Raw genomic sequence first — 16,987 nt, 5'->3', positions numbered from 1 at the left:
CAAACAGTTTGTGTGAGTGTGTGCTTGTGTGTGTGTGTGTGTGTATGTATGTGTGTGTCTAACCTCTAATTTCCTGACAAGTTTCTGTGCATTGACCGTTCCTGCTCTGGCAGAGAGCCTCTGGGTGTGTCTAATGTCTCCCTTCCCCCCTGGGTTTCCAGGTTGGGTTGCCAGATAAGGTTGCTACGCTAAGTCCACTATAATGAGCTGTTATGGGAAGGATCTTGTAGAGACTTAGGACTCGACCGCTGAAAAGAAACTTGTACCTCTTCTTGGTGTGTTTATCATGAAGATAACATGACTGGATTGGTGAAAACCTGTTCTCCTATTCACCAATCAAGTCATGTTATATCATTGATTTTCAGATGGACTATGCAGTTTTTCCTAACAAGGCCTTTGAGTCAGTCAAACTTACAGATTTTAGGATTATTTTCCCCCTCTCCGGTGGTTCTCTCAGTTTATTTCTCAGTCTAACTCCCTGTCTCTTTGTGATGGCTGCAGTACAGTGAATTCACAATAAAGTTTTGGTTGTTAGCTTTTTTGACGTGTGTGTGTGTGTATGTATATCTGACAGTGAGGCAGCAGACCTGATCTGAGCTCCATCTGTTTCCACTGGGGGGTTTAGAAACGCTCTGTTTGGGCCTCACAGGGGGCGGTATACACTTGAAGCCTGGCAGCACGGTGATTGACAGGTCTTTCGGCTGGTAAGATGGATGACGAGCCGATTTTGCTTTGCCGGGTTCTGTCCTAGGACCGCCTGTCAGTCCAACTCGGGTCGGGAATATTGATTTCTTCAACTGGGGCGTGTATGTCATGTCTTCCGAACCTTTACCACCCCCCACAGCCCACCCCACTCCCCTACCTCTATAGGTCCCTCAGCTCCTCAACAGCTTCACCTCACTTCAATCTTATACTTTTCTGCCCGGTACCTCAGTAGCCAATCAGAGATCAGAAACCAGGCATTTAGGCACCTCCCCCTCTGGCGCTTCCCTGTGATTTGCCACAGGCTTCAGCTGGAGTTTGACTGACAGAGCTCTCCCAGGGGCTAAAGCTCCAACAAGCTGTGCAACGCTCAGACTAAATGAGAGCCAGAGAGGAACAGAGGGAGCTTAGAGAGAGGGAGAGAAAGAAAGAAAGGAAGGAAGAATGAGATTGAGAGAGAAAGGGAGGCAGGGATCATTAGACAGAGCAAGAAAAGAGGGGGAATGAGAGAAAGAAAGAGAGAGAACACTATCAGAGGGTGCAAAAGGGTGGCACTGGCAGCGGAAGTAAAGAGAGCATGTGCACATGTATCCATGCTTGTCCATTTGCATCCGTGTGCTATTGTCTTGTCCTATAAGAGAGAAAGAGAGAGAGAGGCAGGGGACAGACAGGAGAATAAAGGCAGAGATTCATTTCCAGCAGGCCATTGTCCAACCAGGCTGGCCAGTGGATTTAACTACAAAGCTGGGTGCCTGTATAAAGGGCTGCCTGCCGGCCTAATCTGCAGTAATGGCTGCCTGGTTTTCCTGGAATGCTCTGCTTTGCATTTGTAACATTGCTCCCTGACATGCAGGATTAGTATGTAAACCTTCCACAGTGCGCCATATTAAAAGAATATTCCCCCTCATTACAGCTAGCTATCCACCCTTGTACTGCTATACAGCAAGCCCTGTAGAGCCGAGTCACATTCGGAAGCTAACGCTACGTTAAGGCTACAGCTCCATTTGCAGCGTAGCCTGGGACTGTTGCTAACTTTAGTGCTATTAGCCTTTCACGCTCAAAACTCATTAGCTAATGCCAACATTAGCACTGTAGCTTTACTCTTCCAATGTAGTGGACAATAAGAGGCTAATGCTAACTTTGGCACTGTAGCTTCATTTACATTTAGCAGACGCTCTTATCCAGAGCGAGTTACAGTAAATACAGGGACATTCTCCCTGAGGCAAGTAGGGTGAAGTGCCTTGCCCAAGGACACAACGTCATTTTGCACAGCCAGGAATCGATCCGGCAACCGTCTGATTGATAGCCCGATTCCCTAACCACTCAGCCATCTGACCCCCCAAGCTTCATTCCTCATGAACAATAAGAGGGTTTCCATAGCGTTATAGCATTGTACAAACAGCATTAGAGGCTGATGCTAACATCAGTCTTGAAGCATCTTTATCGTACACATGCAATATTGCCGTCTTCATCTATCTATCACTGTACTCCTGATTGGACGTGGGCAAAATTAAGGATAATTGCACTGCAGTGTCTCGCTTGAAGCTTTCTTTGCTAATATGTGTATCTGATGAGCAACTGATAGTTTGAGTTGTAAATTGTGAGAGTGGCATCCCTTTAAATGCTTTAAGATAATAAGCTTGTGAGGGAAAAACATGGATTACCTTGGTACGGCAAAAGGATAATATTTTGAATATTAAACTGAACATTGTAAAAAGTGTTGTTGACTGTAGTGTTGTGTTTGTTTGTGTGTGTGTGGGGGGGGGCGCAGGGGTGTGTTTGTGCTGGGCTGGTAGTCTCAGACAGTATCTGAGACCATGAGGAGAACATTCTCTACTAGCGTGTGTATCACCAAGGTGGAGAGGAAGCTGACAGAGTTGGAAAACATAACTGTAGAAGCTTGTTTTGCAGTCTGGATGTATGTGTGTGTTTGTGTGTCTGAGTGAGCACGTCCAGGGGTATGTGTGTCTCCCAGTAAGAACCCAAGACACTGGCATTAAACTATCAACTATCACAATGAGCTTTTTCTTTCTCCTTCACAGAATTTGCATATATATTGTCTTTTTATAAGCAAACAGACTCTATAAACACGTCACAAGAATTTACATTCTCCCTCTGACAGCAGATAAGATGACTTGTGTTGTTTTACGTTGAATGACAATCCATTCCTTCTCAGTAGTCATGTAGCAGTCCGTATTGAGTGGAAGCATCTTGTATAGCTTTTGCAATGCAGTATCTTCATGTTTTACTGACAAATATTCCTACTTTTTGGGGATACCTTATACATTGTTGTATGCATGTATGCATGTTTGTGTGTATGTGAGTGAGAGCTTGAGGACCGACATCCCCCTGACTTTGAGACACACACACATATTCTGTAACGGACACACACTCACTCAAACACTAACTTCCTCTTTTGCATATAAAATGGATAATACAGGCACGCTCTGTTTTGAAAAAAGTCTCACACCAACACACACCTCCCCCATCACGGTGATTAACTCAAGATCTCTCTGTTATCATTTCTCCCCGCTCCTCCCCCCTTCTCCTCCTCTCTCCTCCATCTCCAGATCTCATCTCATGCCTAGGCTGAAGGAGTCTCGCTCCCACGAGTCGCTGCTCAGCCCCAGCTCTGCTGTGGAGGCCCTGGACCTCAGCATGGAGGACGAGGTCATCATCAAACCTGTGCACTCCAGCATCCTCGGACAGGACTACTGCTTTGAGGTGAGTAGATGCACACACACATATATATATGCTGTATATATTATAGATATAGTATATACAGCATCTTTGGATGAAACGTCTCGGCGTGAGCTTCACATTTGCATATGAACACAAAGAGAAACAAACTCGTACACACAGAGACACACACAAGCACACACAAACACCACAGGACCACTGCCTGCAGTTGGGCCTGTTTGCTTCATATATATACACTCAGCAGGAGACCTACTTTAGTGCTAGCCCTGCTAGCTGTAGACACACCAGAGAGGAGAAGAGTGACTAAGCATCAGCCTCCCTGAACAGGCTTTTCATTCTGCTATGGAGAGACACATTAAAAATCATCATCTCATACACAAACATGCACATCCACACACTACGCTTCTCTGTCTGTCTGTCTGTCTGTCTGTCTGTCTCGATCTGGCCTACCTTTACACAAACACTCTCACTCACACACACTTTTACTTTCTCCCTCACTCTCTGTCTGACTTCTATCTTTCCCTATTATCTAGCCTGCCAAATTAAAATCTCTCATCTTTGTCCAATCACATTTCCCAGCTAGATATCCAATCTCACCTATTTGTGTGTGCTTGTTTGTTTGTGTGTGTGTCCGGTGGTGGTGAGACGTTGACATGAGAGTGAGAACAATTGTGTGAAAGAGATTGTGTTGTTACTGCAGAATCTTATCGTTATTCTTATGTATTCACACCAGACTGTACATTTGTCTACCCCAATGTACGTGTCTCTAATACAGTGTTTGTTTAGTATAAAGGACCGTCTGCCCAATTCCCTCTCTCTCTTCCTCCCTTTCTCCCGCTAGGTCACCACCTCAACAGGAAGTAAATGCTTTTCTTGTCGCTCGTCCGCCGAGAGAGACAAATGGATGGAGAATCTGAGGAGGGCTGTGCACCCCAACAAGGTGAGAAAATAAAGGGTGGTTGGATGGGACGGTTGGGGGAGGAGGAGGGCTGGAGACCCAGGAGACAGCATATGGCTTCTCACTTCAAGCCAAGAAATGACGCAAATCTCTCTTTCATTCTCTCTATCTCTCAGTCTCTTTTGCTCACTTTTTGCTCTCTGTATGCCCTTCATCTTGTTATTTTCAACAATGTCTCGCTAATTAAAAATTTTTGAGTGGGGAAAAGTTCAAACCTAACTTTCAAGTTTGGGTATTGTTTTGGTTGTTCTCTCCTGGCTGGGATGAGTATCTCTCTATCTCTGCCAGGCAGATCTTAATTATTTTTGTATTTCCAGAGATTAGATACAGTGTAAACTCGTTTGTTGATATGTAAACCCTGAAATTTAATCGAGATTTTAAACTTTTTGAAATGAACAAAGGAACTCTGAAGTTTTGTAAAATACCCTGACAGATTACTAAACACAAAGCCATTCTGTGGCTTTAGTCAGGTTAGTTATCTATTTAGGCCACCGTGTAAAATACCATAATGCAGTATGTTCATATTCTGCTACCGTGCAGGCCGATTAACATGCACATTTTAATTAGTCATTAATACCCCTCCTGTTGCTCAGTGGGTTTTTTCTAACACAGAGAGGTAGGGAAGGGGAAATAGTGCTGGTCTCTGCTGGATACTAATACAGATTACAGTACAGCACCAGACAATATACTCAAATAACACATGACAAAAGCAGTGCATTGTGGTAGCACCCAGTAGGCACACAATTTGTTGCTTCAATGGAACAATTGTATGGAATGAAAAATGTTGTTGTCCTGTTGAAGTGCTGCAGAGGGAGGACACATAACTGTGACTGAAATCCCATCCATGCAGTATCTACAACCTTAAAGAAGAATCCCTTCCTCTATCCCCTATCTTTGTCTCTAGGACAACAGTCGTCGTGTGGAGAATCTGCTGAAGCTCTGGCTCATCGAGGCCAAAGACCTCCCCGCTAAGAAGAAGTACTTCTGCGAGCTGTGCCTGGACGATGCGTTGTACGCCAGGACCACCTGCAAGCTGAAGAGTGACAACGTCTTCTGGGGCGAGCACTTCGAGTTCAACAACCTGCCGGCGGTCAAGAGCATTACCGCCCACCTCTACAAGGACTCGGACAAGAAGAAGAAGAAAGACAAGAACAACTATATCGGACTGGTCAACATCCCCATCGCCGCCGTGACCGGGAGGCAGTTTGTGGAGAAGTGGTACCCGGTGAGCACGCCCAATCCCAGCAAGGGGAAGACGGCGGGGCCCATGATTCGGATCAAGGCCCGGTACCAGAGCATGAACATTCTGCCTATGGAACTGTACAAGGAGTTTGCAGAGTACACCACCAACAACTACATGCTGCTGTGCTCTGTTCTGGAGCCAAGCATCAGCGTCAAGAACAAGGAGGAGATGGCCTCAGCCCTAGTCCACATCCTTCAGAGCACCGGAAAAGCCAAGGTAGGACACTACAGCGCACATTGCACACGACACCGTACACACTGCATACTGCATCCCACCACACTAGAACAAGGTATGAAATGGTTTGCACACGACATAATGTACACCAACCTTATACAAGCTAATCCGTTTAGAACAGAGAGTGGATACAGAGGGAAAGGCTGCTGGGATGCTAAACATACTTTGTTTTAGTAGAAAGTATGTTTAGCACTGTCAGCATGGCAACATTAGTCAGCTGTAGATATGAGGGGGGAAGACAAGCAGCCAGCAGAACCACACCTATTACCCAAACCCACTCTTCCTGTTTACATCCCTCCGATACAAACACAGCAGGGGTGGGACTGGGTGGTGGGATTGACTCATTGGCTATTTCACTGCCAATTATGGGTAGTCGCTGATATTCATTGGTGGCTGCCTTGGTGGTAGGAGGCCCCTTGCTCTGTGTCTTTGACAGAGGAATGCTAACAGTGCTGGAAATAGAACTGGGACTGTATGTGGGAACCACTTCATAGTCACAGTATCTAGTACTGAAATGAGTTGTTTGGACTAAAGCCATTTCTTTAGTTTGTTAGAAACTGATAAGGACTCCCTCTATGAGCACACAAGCTCTGGCAGCTTTCTCACACTGGCCGCCTATCCTGGCTGGATGCCCTGGCTGACTATTCTAACTGACTGTTCTGGCCTCCGGTTCTGGCTGGCTGTTTTAGCTGGATGCACTGATTGCATGTTCTAACTGTTTCATACTCGCTTGTTCCGATGATTCTGGCGGGTGGTGTCAGGGTCTCCTGTGGCTGTTCGACTCCAGAGAGAGACAAGCACACTTTTAATTACCCTCCATTAATTCCCACGTCTCGAAAACGTGTTCAAAACCTTCATCTCTCCCCCGTCCCTTCATTGTTCTGTTGTGCGTTTCCCATGGAGACAGGTCATGAAACTTTAATGTCGGCATAGAATAAGCAATGTTTCAAGGTTGCTTTCCATGGTTGGGGGAGTGGAAAGTGAAAGGGGGGCAGGCGTTCAGACCATGTTCCCTGTGACATTTACGTCGACAGCAATTCTCTTCTATAAGCTGTCCCTGACTCCAGATCTCTTCTTCTGTCTACATTTCTACCTTTCTTTCTTTTCTATTTCGAAGCCCAGCCATTCAGATTAATCACTGAGAAGCCGTCTTTATGGTCTGGTATAAAAAGCAACACTAGCTATTAAGAGAACAGGCCGTTTCTACAGGATGTCCTTATACAGCACTGAGGCACGGAGCCATTTCGTTCCTCATCTGTTGACTGTGTGCTGTGGGTTTGTGGGAAGGCAGTAGGGGGCTGATGGAGGACTTGGAACCCTGAGACATCTGCTCATCTATGCTTCCCTCTCAATATCCACAAGATAGGACTGACAAATTGGTGTGCTTTTCAATCCTCCCTCCCTTCCTCTCTCTCTCTCTCTTTTTGTCTTTCTGTCTCTTTCTGTCTGTCTGACTGTCTCTCTTCTCTTTTTATTTCATACAAACATACACACACACCTCTGACCACAGACACACATTCACTTTTGGCCCTAATGAGTTCAAATTTATATGTGTGGTATTCGTGTGTCTCTGTGTGTGTGTGTGTGCATGTTTTCATGTCTTGGCCTACTCTCATAGTGATTGGTCTACGACTACGTAAGGCCCTGGGGCTCCCTTGTTCCACTCTGCCTTACTCTGCAGACCAGGGTGTGGCCCAAACTCAGTAAACACAGCTATTCTTAGCTGGGCATCCGCCATCTTGTCTGCCCAAAGATAATGTCTGCAGTCTGAAGAGCAAGGCTGGCCTGTGGCTGATGTTGTTTTCCATCCTAGCCTGAGCAGCAGCCGGTGGGTGTTTGTTTGGATGTTATCCTCGGGAGGTAGTTGACCGTCTCCTATCGACAGTTGTGTTTTTTTTTGCTCTTGTTTTTCCTGTAGCGTCTAGAGAGACAGTATAAGTCTTTGATCTCATTTTCCCTAGTCTATCTCTCTCTCACTCACTCTCTCCTCGTATGACTCCTCTCTCAACCACAGTCATCATGCTCCTGATACTAATGTGTAAAGTAGTAACTCTCATCCCCTCTCCTTCGTTAGCGTATCCTCTCTAGTCTTCAAGTCCACTCCCCTCAGCTATCAACTCCTCTTTTCTCTCCTCTTTGCTTCTGCAACTGTGCTTTGCTCTCATCTCCACTGAAAGATGGAGGAGAAGTGTGGGAGAGTAATGAAAAAAATGGAGAGGGGGGAGAAGGGTGTCACAGTTGTTGGTGTCAGGCGATCAGGTCCATTAGATGAATTAGTATTCCACACTCCTCAACACCCCTCATTGTAGGTTTCATCACCAAACGTGTAATTACGCTCTGTGCTTTCTCCTTCAGTGCTCTCTGTCTCTCCCTTTCCCTCACTCCATCTCTCTTTCCGTCTTCCCCTCACGTCCCTGTCGCTCCCCCCTCCCTCCCTCCCTCTCTCTCTCTCTCTCTCTCTCTCTCTCTCTCTCTCTCTCTCTCTCTCTCTCTCTCTCTCTCTCTCTCTCTCTCTCTCTCTCCCTCTCCCTCTCCCTCTCCTGCCTCACTCTGTCTCTCTTTCGCCTGGCTGCGTCTCAGACCAGAGCTGTCGGAGGCGATGTCAGACTTGCTCCACCACTGTCTGCTCCTGTTTGTTATCACCCCGGTCACGCCATGCCTCTCACACACACACAGGGGTACACACACACAGGGCTACACACACACACGAATGCACAGGCACACATTAGCACACACACACAAACAAACACAAACACCGTCGCAAAACACTAATGGAAGATTAAGGGTCGTTTCTTTTTGTTTCTGCATGATGAGGTGGACCAGTAATTGTGTTATGGGAAACGGTTTCAGCGATGGTGGCACCCCTCCCCCCTCCTCTTCACATACACACACACACACATCCACGCTGCCCTGTTAGAACCCCCCGCCGCACCACACACATCCAGCTGCCCTGTTAGAACCCCCCGCCGCACCACACACATCCAGCTGCCGTCCACACACACGCAGACACAAACAACAAGTGATCAGTGTTGTGTAGGAATCGCCCAGGGCCCTCTATTCATCCCTGCCTCTGTTTGCAGAAAATGGCTGCTTGTGACAAGACGTTAGAACCTGACATCGATTTGCCCTCCTGTGCCGGGGGCGCCGAGGCCTCCGTGTAGACGGCATGTTGTCTGGTCTGAACGTTCGGTCTGGTGTCGGGCCCCGCTGGCTTGTGGGGTATCATGGAAATGATGTATGCCGTGGCAAGGAGGCCGGAGAGATGTGTTGTCCTTGTCGTCTCGTATTTTGCTGCTACTGAAGATAGTCTAACAATCTTATTGAAGTGGCCATTAACCAGACAGGGGTGACAATAAGAAAACAAATCTTTTCTTATCCCGTTCCTCCTGCGTACTCGCCCCGAGTGCCTGGCGTGACATTATGTACTCAGGCGAGGAGGGCCAACCTCTTCTTTCTTGAGTGCACTTCTGTCAGTCGCTCAGGCCGCTCGTTTGTTCCATCTCTCACTCCCAGACTAGCTGTCGTGTGAATCTCTTTCTTTCTCATTCAGCTATACCGGAAGCCTTGCTTACAGTATAGGCATATGTAAGACACAGGGAAGTCATGATCTCAGATCTTACGAGGGGTTGTTTGTTTTGGTGGACTAGTCAACTGGACAGGGAGGAGTCAGTTCTAAGTGTGTGTTGAGCTGGTGATGTTCATGCCCTTCCGTCTGAAGGGGAAGGTCAGGAGTAGGATTATCGTGACAACCATACAGTGTGTTGAAGGCACATAGCTGGAAGAAGGATCTTCTGGGGCTTCCCTCTGAGCCATGTTTGTGTGTGTGCGTGTTTACTTTTTTGGATGCTTTTGCTTGTTTGACCCGCTTGTGTCATATTGCCCAACACAAGCATCCTGACACGACAACCATGTCGTGTCAGCCAATCGGAGGATCTGTCACAGTGGAAGTCATAGTGAAGCCCAAATCAGCATCTCTGATTGGAAATTGGAGAAACAGCAAGATGTGGAAAATACATAACAGAAGACAAAGTAAAACAACAAAATAGAGATTGATTGAATACTGCTGTTTATCTTCATATAGTTTATCATGCTGACCTTTCCTGGACCAGCCAACCAGTCCTAGGCTTGTTGTAATGAATTGTCTTAGAGAAGAGAAAGGTGACTGAGGGAGAGGGGAATGAGTTGGGGAGAAGAGAGAGGAATGGAGGATACCTTTTAAGAAGAGAAAAGGAGACTGAATGTAGAGCTGGGGAGATGGAGGGAGAGGAGGAAGAGAGAAAGGATGGAGAGCTAGCGGGACAGCCGGCATTGATTGGCTCCAGTTTCACCTTGAAGTGTGAGCGAGAAGCAGCAGGCCGCAGGGTGAGCTACGCACACACACACCAGACTCACACTGTCACACACTCATGCTCTCATACATGCACACAAGCACACAGGCACAGCCCAACACAATGGTTTGCCATTGACTTTGAAGTGTATACTGGCACTCTATCTGAGCAAGGCCAGATGCACAGAGAGCCAAACCATCAGGCACCGCACACACACACACACACACACACACCTGCATACACACACACACGCACACACACAGACACACACATGTGAGGCCAAACACATTCAAACAGAAAGGAAGAACAGACCATCAGGCAAAATACACTTACACACATTCCCAGCACCAGTGAGTAGTATGATTGCAGCACATACAGTGAAGTATATGCATGGTGCATTTGCATTTTGACAAATGATTGACAGGTGCTGATGACCTGTGGGAGGAAGGGCAGCCATGTTGGTCTCCAGCTTCCTCAGCTGACCCAGGGTGACCCACACAGAAAGAGCTGCAGGCTACAACTCTGTAATACCAACCATCCAGTACTCCAGAAAGGGGGTGGGACTGGGGATAGGAGGGAGTAAGGTGGAGAGAGGAAGGGAGGGGGGCAAGGGAGGAGAGGGAGGGGGTGAAATAGTATTGGAAGGAGGGGGATGGTGGCAAGAGGGAAGGGAAGGCGGAAGAAGACAGGGGAAATCGAGGTAAGAGCTGGGAAGGAGAGAGAGAGGCAGAGTGAATTAGCGTGGAAGAGATAAAAAGCAGTTCCTATATTAACCCCCCCCACCCTCCCCCGCCCTCAGCTCCGTAAGCCATCGGACGAATCACCAATGTAATGTCTCTTTTCTTTCATCTGTTTTCTTCCCTCCCCCTCTCCTTTCCCCTCTTTTTTTCCCTCAGTCTTCCAATACTGTTATCTCTGCAGTTCCTCCTGTCTGAGTCCGCAGTAGCACAGACTACCGCTGCGCTCTGTGTTCTCCGGGGTCGTGGTTCGGAGAACAGGCGTGCACGCTCACGCACGCCAACACACACATATTCCCACACACATGCTCATATGGGCCCTCTCTGTCTCCCATCCCCAGCCTGCTGAATATTCCAGTAGGGCCAACTTAATACGAGGACAGGCCTCAGTGCCCACTGCCCACCCCAAGCCGCCACCCCCTGTCCCTTGATTGGTGGTGACGGGCGAGGAAAGGTCACGTTCTGCATAGGCAGAACGCTGGCCCGCATTTCTCCTCCTTATTTACACGCTGCTGTGGATAGAAGGGTCACTTTTGTTCGTCTTCTCTACCCTCTCTCTCTCTCTTTCTCTTTGTCCCTGTTGCCCTCTTTTTCTGTGTCTAGCTTGGCGTAACCTGTTATAGCGGGACACAATGGCTGTCCTCAAATCAGCCGTCCTAAAACATGCTCCCTGTTTTGTCTTTGGTGATTGGTTTTTATTGGGGGGGTTTGTGTGTGTGTGCGTGCGTGCGTTTGTGTGTGTGTGTGTGTGTGTATGAGTGCGTTTGTGGAGGCTGGGAGAGGAAGGAAGTTCACAGAAACAGCAGCACTTTGTGACCTCAATGCTGTCAGACGCTTCACTGGAGAGAACTGGCTAAACAGACACATACACACACACACACACACACACAGACAGACACTGGCACACACATACACCCCAGTGTGTGAGTCATTGGGATGGACAGTGGTTTTATGATTTTGAGCTGGCAAGCGAGCCAGTCCTCTCTCCTCCGAGACTCTCGTCCTTTTCTTTTCCACCTCTCCCTCTCTCTCTCTCTCTCTCTCTCTCTCTCTCTCTCTCTCTCTCTCTCTCTCTCTCTCTCTCTCTCTCTCTCGCTCTCTCTCTCTTTATGAAGCTCATTGTAGAACACTTCCTTCTGTGCCTCTCCTCCCTCCTCCCTCCACCCGGGCGGGGTGGTGGTGGTGCTGAGGTATGGCCTCGGTGATAGAATGTGACAGTAATACACAAAGTGTTCCGCTCTCCCTTATTAGCACCGAAGACAGAGGGAAGAGAAGAGCGGGAGGGGGGGATGGGTGGATTCTAATGTGCTGTGAATTTGGCTGGCCTGAATGCCCCGATAAGGAGTGGCAGAGAGGAGGAGAAGCGGGAGAGGCGGCTGGGATGGAAGGAAAGGGAGGAGGAGACAGAGGGCTGGAGGTGGGAGAAGAGATCATAATTGGGCTGACATTCTCCCTGGCAGAAAAAAAAAATGAGGATGAGGAACAAACCCAGCGTAATGACCGGGTGGGTGCCCGTACACTCACAAAGGTCACACTTCCTCAGGCGTTGTGTGTGTGTGCGCACTCGCGTATGTGCCCGTATGTGTGTGTGTGTGTGCAAGTGTGTGTGCTTGCACGATTTTGTGTGCTTGTCTGTTAGTGTGTGTGTGTGTGAGTGTGTGTGTGTGTGTCTGACAGAGTCTCAAGTGGAAAAGAGGCAATGTTATATATTTGTCTGTCTGTCTGGCCTGTCTTGTCTGTCTGTCTGTGGCCCTCATTCTTACTGCTCAATCATCACTCACTTCACTCACTTCTGTGATGTCTGAGAGTGTGTGTCTGTGTGTACATGTGGTACCACTGTAGGAGAATCTTACTTTTTGCTGCACTTCAAGTTGTGATTGATTGCCTTCCTGCTGTTTGTCTTTGATGAGAAGGATATCAGGCTTTAGGAAGGGATGTATGACCAGACTTCCTCATCTCCCCCCCTCTCTCTCGCTCCCCATCTCTCAATCCCCTCTCTTTATCACCTCTATCTTTCACCCGTCTTTTTCTTACCTCACTGTCTCTCTCTCTCTGAACTTCCTGTGCCCTGTGAAGACTGCGGACCCATTTCCAAGCATCTCACAGCGCTTCTCCGACTCTCTCTATCCCTTTCTCTTCTTTCTTCTTCCTCGTCCTGGGTGCTGTAGTTAACAAGATGACGTGGGACTTCAAAGGCTCAACAAAAAAGAGAAAAAAAAGAAATTGGCTCCAATATATAGAATGACAAATCTCAACGTTATTAATATTATAGTTCCTGCCCTCCATCTCAGAACCCCCCACCGACACACACACTCTCACACACACACACACACTCTCTCACTCACACACACACTCTCAACTCCCATCCCTCCCACACCAGGGGTTCTGCGTCTGAGTGAGTTTAGCTTTGTATGGCTGATTTACATACAATACTTCTGATGGGAGAGTGTGTGGGCTGTCAATCATGTCAGGCATGTAACAGAGTGTGTGTGTGTGTTTAACGAGCGACGTCGCCATCAATCCCTATGTCAGACCAACCTTAAGAACCATTATCACAGTGTGATACTGCAATCACACTGCCGGGAGCTGGGATAAGTCCTGCCATCATTGTCATCATCAAACACACACACTCACGCTAACACACACTCACGCAAACACAGGCATGCTCATGCCCACGCACATACTCACGCACACACTAACACACACTGGAACTCTCTCTCATAACTGCTAATGGGTATTGAAAATGGGGTGTAAAACACACAGTTTATTCCTGTCTGTCTTGTTTCAGCGAGAACAAGGCTCTTACAATGAGCTGAATACTGAGCAGGACACCTGCTGTAACAATGGCCTTTGTCTGCACTTCTAGTCACTTTCAACACAACTTTTGAACCAACTTTTTGGTCCAATAAAACCTGACCACCAGTGGTGAAGCTGTCATGGAGCCTTATGGGAGTTGTAGTCTCATTATGCTGTTCTCTCTCTCTTCCTTTTCCTTTTCGTGGCAGGACTTCCTGACGGACCTGATGATGTCGGAGGTGGACCGCTGTGGGGAGAACGAACATCTGATCTTCAGAGAGAACACCCTGGCCACCAAGGCCATTGAGGAGTATCTCAAACTGGTGGGACAGAAGTATCTACAGGATGCCCTGGGTAGGTACTCCAGTGTAGTGGAGTAAAGTGGAGTTGAATAGACAATAGTGGTCTGTAATGGCTACCTATTGACTAGAGAGCAAACTGGCGGAGTCTGCAGGACTGAGTCTGCAGGACTCAAACTTGTTTCTGTCTGTCTGCGTTCCTATGTGTCTGTCTGTCTCTGTCTTGATGGCTGCTTGCCTTTCTGTCCTGTGTCCGTCTGGCTGTCCGTCTGTCTGTCTGTCTGTTTAATCGTTAATCCATGTGCACAGTGTGTTTCTTCCTGTCTGACTCTCTATCTCAGAATATCTCAGAATCTCTCCATCTGTGTCTGATTCAGGCCCTCTTTGTGTCTGCGTCTTTGTGGTAAAGGGAGGTGTGATAAGGCTACTGTGTGTGTCTGTGTGTGTGTGTGTGTGTGTTTATGCCTTTAACAGAGTCCATGCTGAATGATTGGATATGGTTGCTGCTCAGATAAACAGGTGGGCTTAAGGGGCAGCTCAAGTGTGTGTGTGTCTGTGTGTGTTGTCACCATGACATTTCCGCAGTCCCACTCCAGAGGTGTCCAGAGGTATGGAAGAGAGGGGTGAAAAAGGAAATCAAGATTGTTTATTGCTCCGTTTCTTGTCTCTCTCTCTCACATATGCTCTCTCTCCCTCCCTTTTCCTCTCTCTATTTTCCTCTCACCGTCTCTCACTCTCTGTGTCTCTCTCTCTCCTGTGTGCTTGCTCGTCATCCTCCAGTCCTCCCTGTTAGTTCACTTTCATGACCAACCCGACACACACACCTCTTTTCTACTGCACTGCACCCCCTTGCCCCCCCACCTTCCACACATGCACACATACTGTTCACACACACACACACGCCCCACTCCAACAAGGTCATACCAAGGTGATGCCTGGTCTGTGTTGTGCTGCGGCCCTGGCAATAAACCCGATGTGTGTGTGTGTGTGTGTGTGTGTGTATTTACCTTCACTAGCCCCATTTAGAAATGTAAACAGCTGCATTTTTCCTACAAACAAGCACACATCCTCCTTGCCTCAATCTCTGTTTCTGTTCATACTACAATCCTGTCTGTGCACTCTAATATTGATAATGTAAATGTGTGTGTATGTTGTGTGCGTGTGTGTGTGTGTATGCATGTGTGTATGTGTGCATGTGTGCACGTGTGTATGTGTGTATGTGTGTATGTGAGCATTTGTGTGTGTGTGTGTATTCACTGGAGTTGAAGTGGTTTGAAGCTGGGCTGAATAGATGAGCGCAGGATTTGAAAGGATTGACTGTCTGCAACCTCATGAGAGACCGAATAAAGACCAACAGCCCTGGATCCCAGGGCTTTCTTTCTGTCTACCTCCTCTACCTCCCTGTTTGGGTCTCCCTTTCTTTCTATTTTTTTCTACCTTTCTCTATTTAGCTCTCTCTCTCTCTCCCTCCCTCCCTGTCTCTCTTTAATCCTTTCTTTCTCTTCTCTATCCCTCTCACCCTCCTTCCCTCCCTCCCTCCCTCCCTCTCTCTCTCTCTCTTATCTCTCTCTCTCTCTCTCTCTCTCTCTCTCTCTCTCTCTCTCTCTGTGTCTCTCTCTCCCACTTTTTGACACTGTCTGTGGTTGAGTCTCAGTCACAGTGCGGTGGAGTGTTATGTTGTGCTATCTGGAATCGAGTCCTTTTGGAATAAATGGGTGCCCAGAAGGCCTGTAGGTTATCCACTCAGTCTCTCTATGGTACAGGGACAATAGCAAACACTGTCCCCTGGTGGCCTTCTGTCAAAACTACATGAATTATTACACATGCCCCTCCAGTTTGTGTGTATGCATTGGGGGAGCGGGGGAAGGGGGGGGGGGGGTCTCCAGTTTTTTACAGTATTTGTATAGTTAGATAACTGTCTAGCATGTCATTGTTATTGGTGTGTGTGTGTATGTGTTCCAGGTGAGTTCATCAAGGCTTTGTATGAGTCGGATGAGAACTGTGAGGTGGACTCGTCCAAGTGTTCGTCAGGTGATCTGCAGGAGCACCAGAGTAACCTGAAGATGTGCTGTGAGCTGGCATTCTGCAAGATCATCAACTCCTACTGGTAAACACACACATAGACTCACACACACCAATTCACACACACACACACACACGGTCATACATTTACTCAAACACAGTAAACACTTCCTTGCCTTAAGCAAAGCAATTCGCTTCGATCTATTAAGGTCCATCCACAAATATTCAGGCACACGTCTAATGTTTCTTGTCTCCACCCCTTGGCAGTGTGTTTCCACGGGAACTGAAGGAGGTGTTTGCGTCGTGGCGGCAGGAATGCAGTAATCGGGGACGACCCGACATCAGCGAGCGCCTCATTAGCGCGTCCCTGTTTCTGCGTTTCCTCTGCCCTGCCATCATGTCCCCATCCCTCTTCAACCTAATGCAGGAGTACCCCGACGACCGAACTGCACGCACCCTCACTCTCATCGCCAAGGTCACCCAGAACCTGGCCAACTTTACCAAGTAAGACTGACTGGAAGTGGGGCCAAAAGAGAGAGAGTTGGAGTGTACATATGTACTAATCCGCCACCCCTCTCTCCTTATTTCCCTCCTTATCTCTCTTCCACCCTCACTCCTTCCTTCCCTCCCTCCCTCTCTCTACTTCCCTCCCTCTCTCTCCTTCCCTCCATTCTTCTCCTCCTCCAGGTTTGGAAGCAAGGAGGAGTACATGTCCTTCATGAACCAGTTCCTGGAGCACGAGTGGACTAACATGCAGCGCTTCCTGCTGGAGATCTCCAACCCTGAGACAATCTCCAACACGGCGGGCTTTGAAGGCTACATCGACTTGGGCAGGGAGCTCTCCACCCTACACTCCCTGCTCTCCGAGGTGGTCTCTCAGATGGAACAGGTCAGGCTCCAGGACATATATGGCACCGCACACAGCTGACACACCCTTGGAATCCAGGTTATAGACTGGGCCGTAACAC

General features: G+C 48.0%; 1 protein-coding gene across 1 annotated transcript in view; it reads left to right on the top strand.

Annotated features, from left to right (window-relative positions):
• LOC136956194 (disabled homolog 2-interacting protein-like) overlaps positions 1–16,987 on the top strand; it is a gene marked incomplete in the record, with an annotated part of 129,036 nt that overhangs the window by 97,563 nt on the left and 14,486 nt on the right. The window contains 7 exon segments of the mRNA XM_067250064.1: positions 3,273–3,426; positions 4,244–4,342; positions 5,265–5,819; positions 13,908–14,052; positions 15,960–16,104; positions 16,287–16,523; positions 16,707–16,908. Of these exon segments, the coding sequence (XP_067106165.1) occupies positions 3,273–3,426; positions 4,244–4,342; positions 5,265–5,819; positions 13,908–14,052; positions 15,960–16,104; positions 16,287–16,523; positions 16,707–16,908 (1,537 nt within the window).

Source organism: Osmerus mordax, chromosome 14 (assembly GCF_038355195.1).
Source record: "Osmerus mordax isolate fOsmMor3 chromosome 14, fOsmMor3.pri, whole genome shotgun sequence".
In the NCBI taxonomy this organism is placed as follows: Eukaryota; Metazoa; Chordata; class Actinopteri; order Osmeriformes; family Osmeridae; genus Osmerus; species Osmerus mordax.
This window is presented reverse-complemented; position numbering and strand designations above follow the sequence as displayed.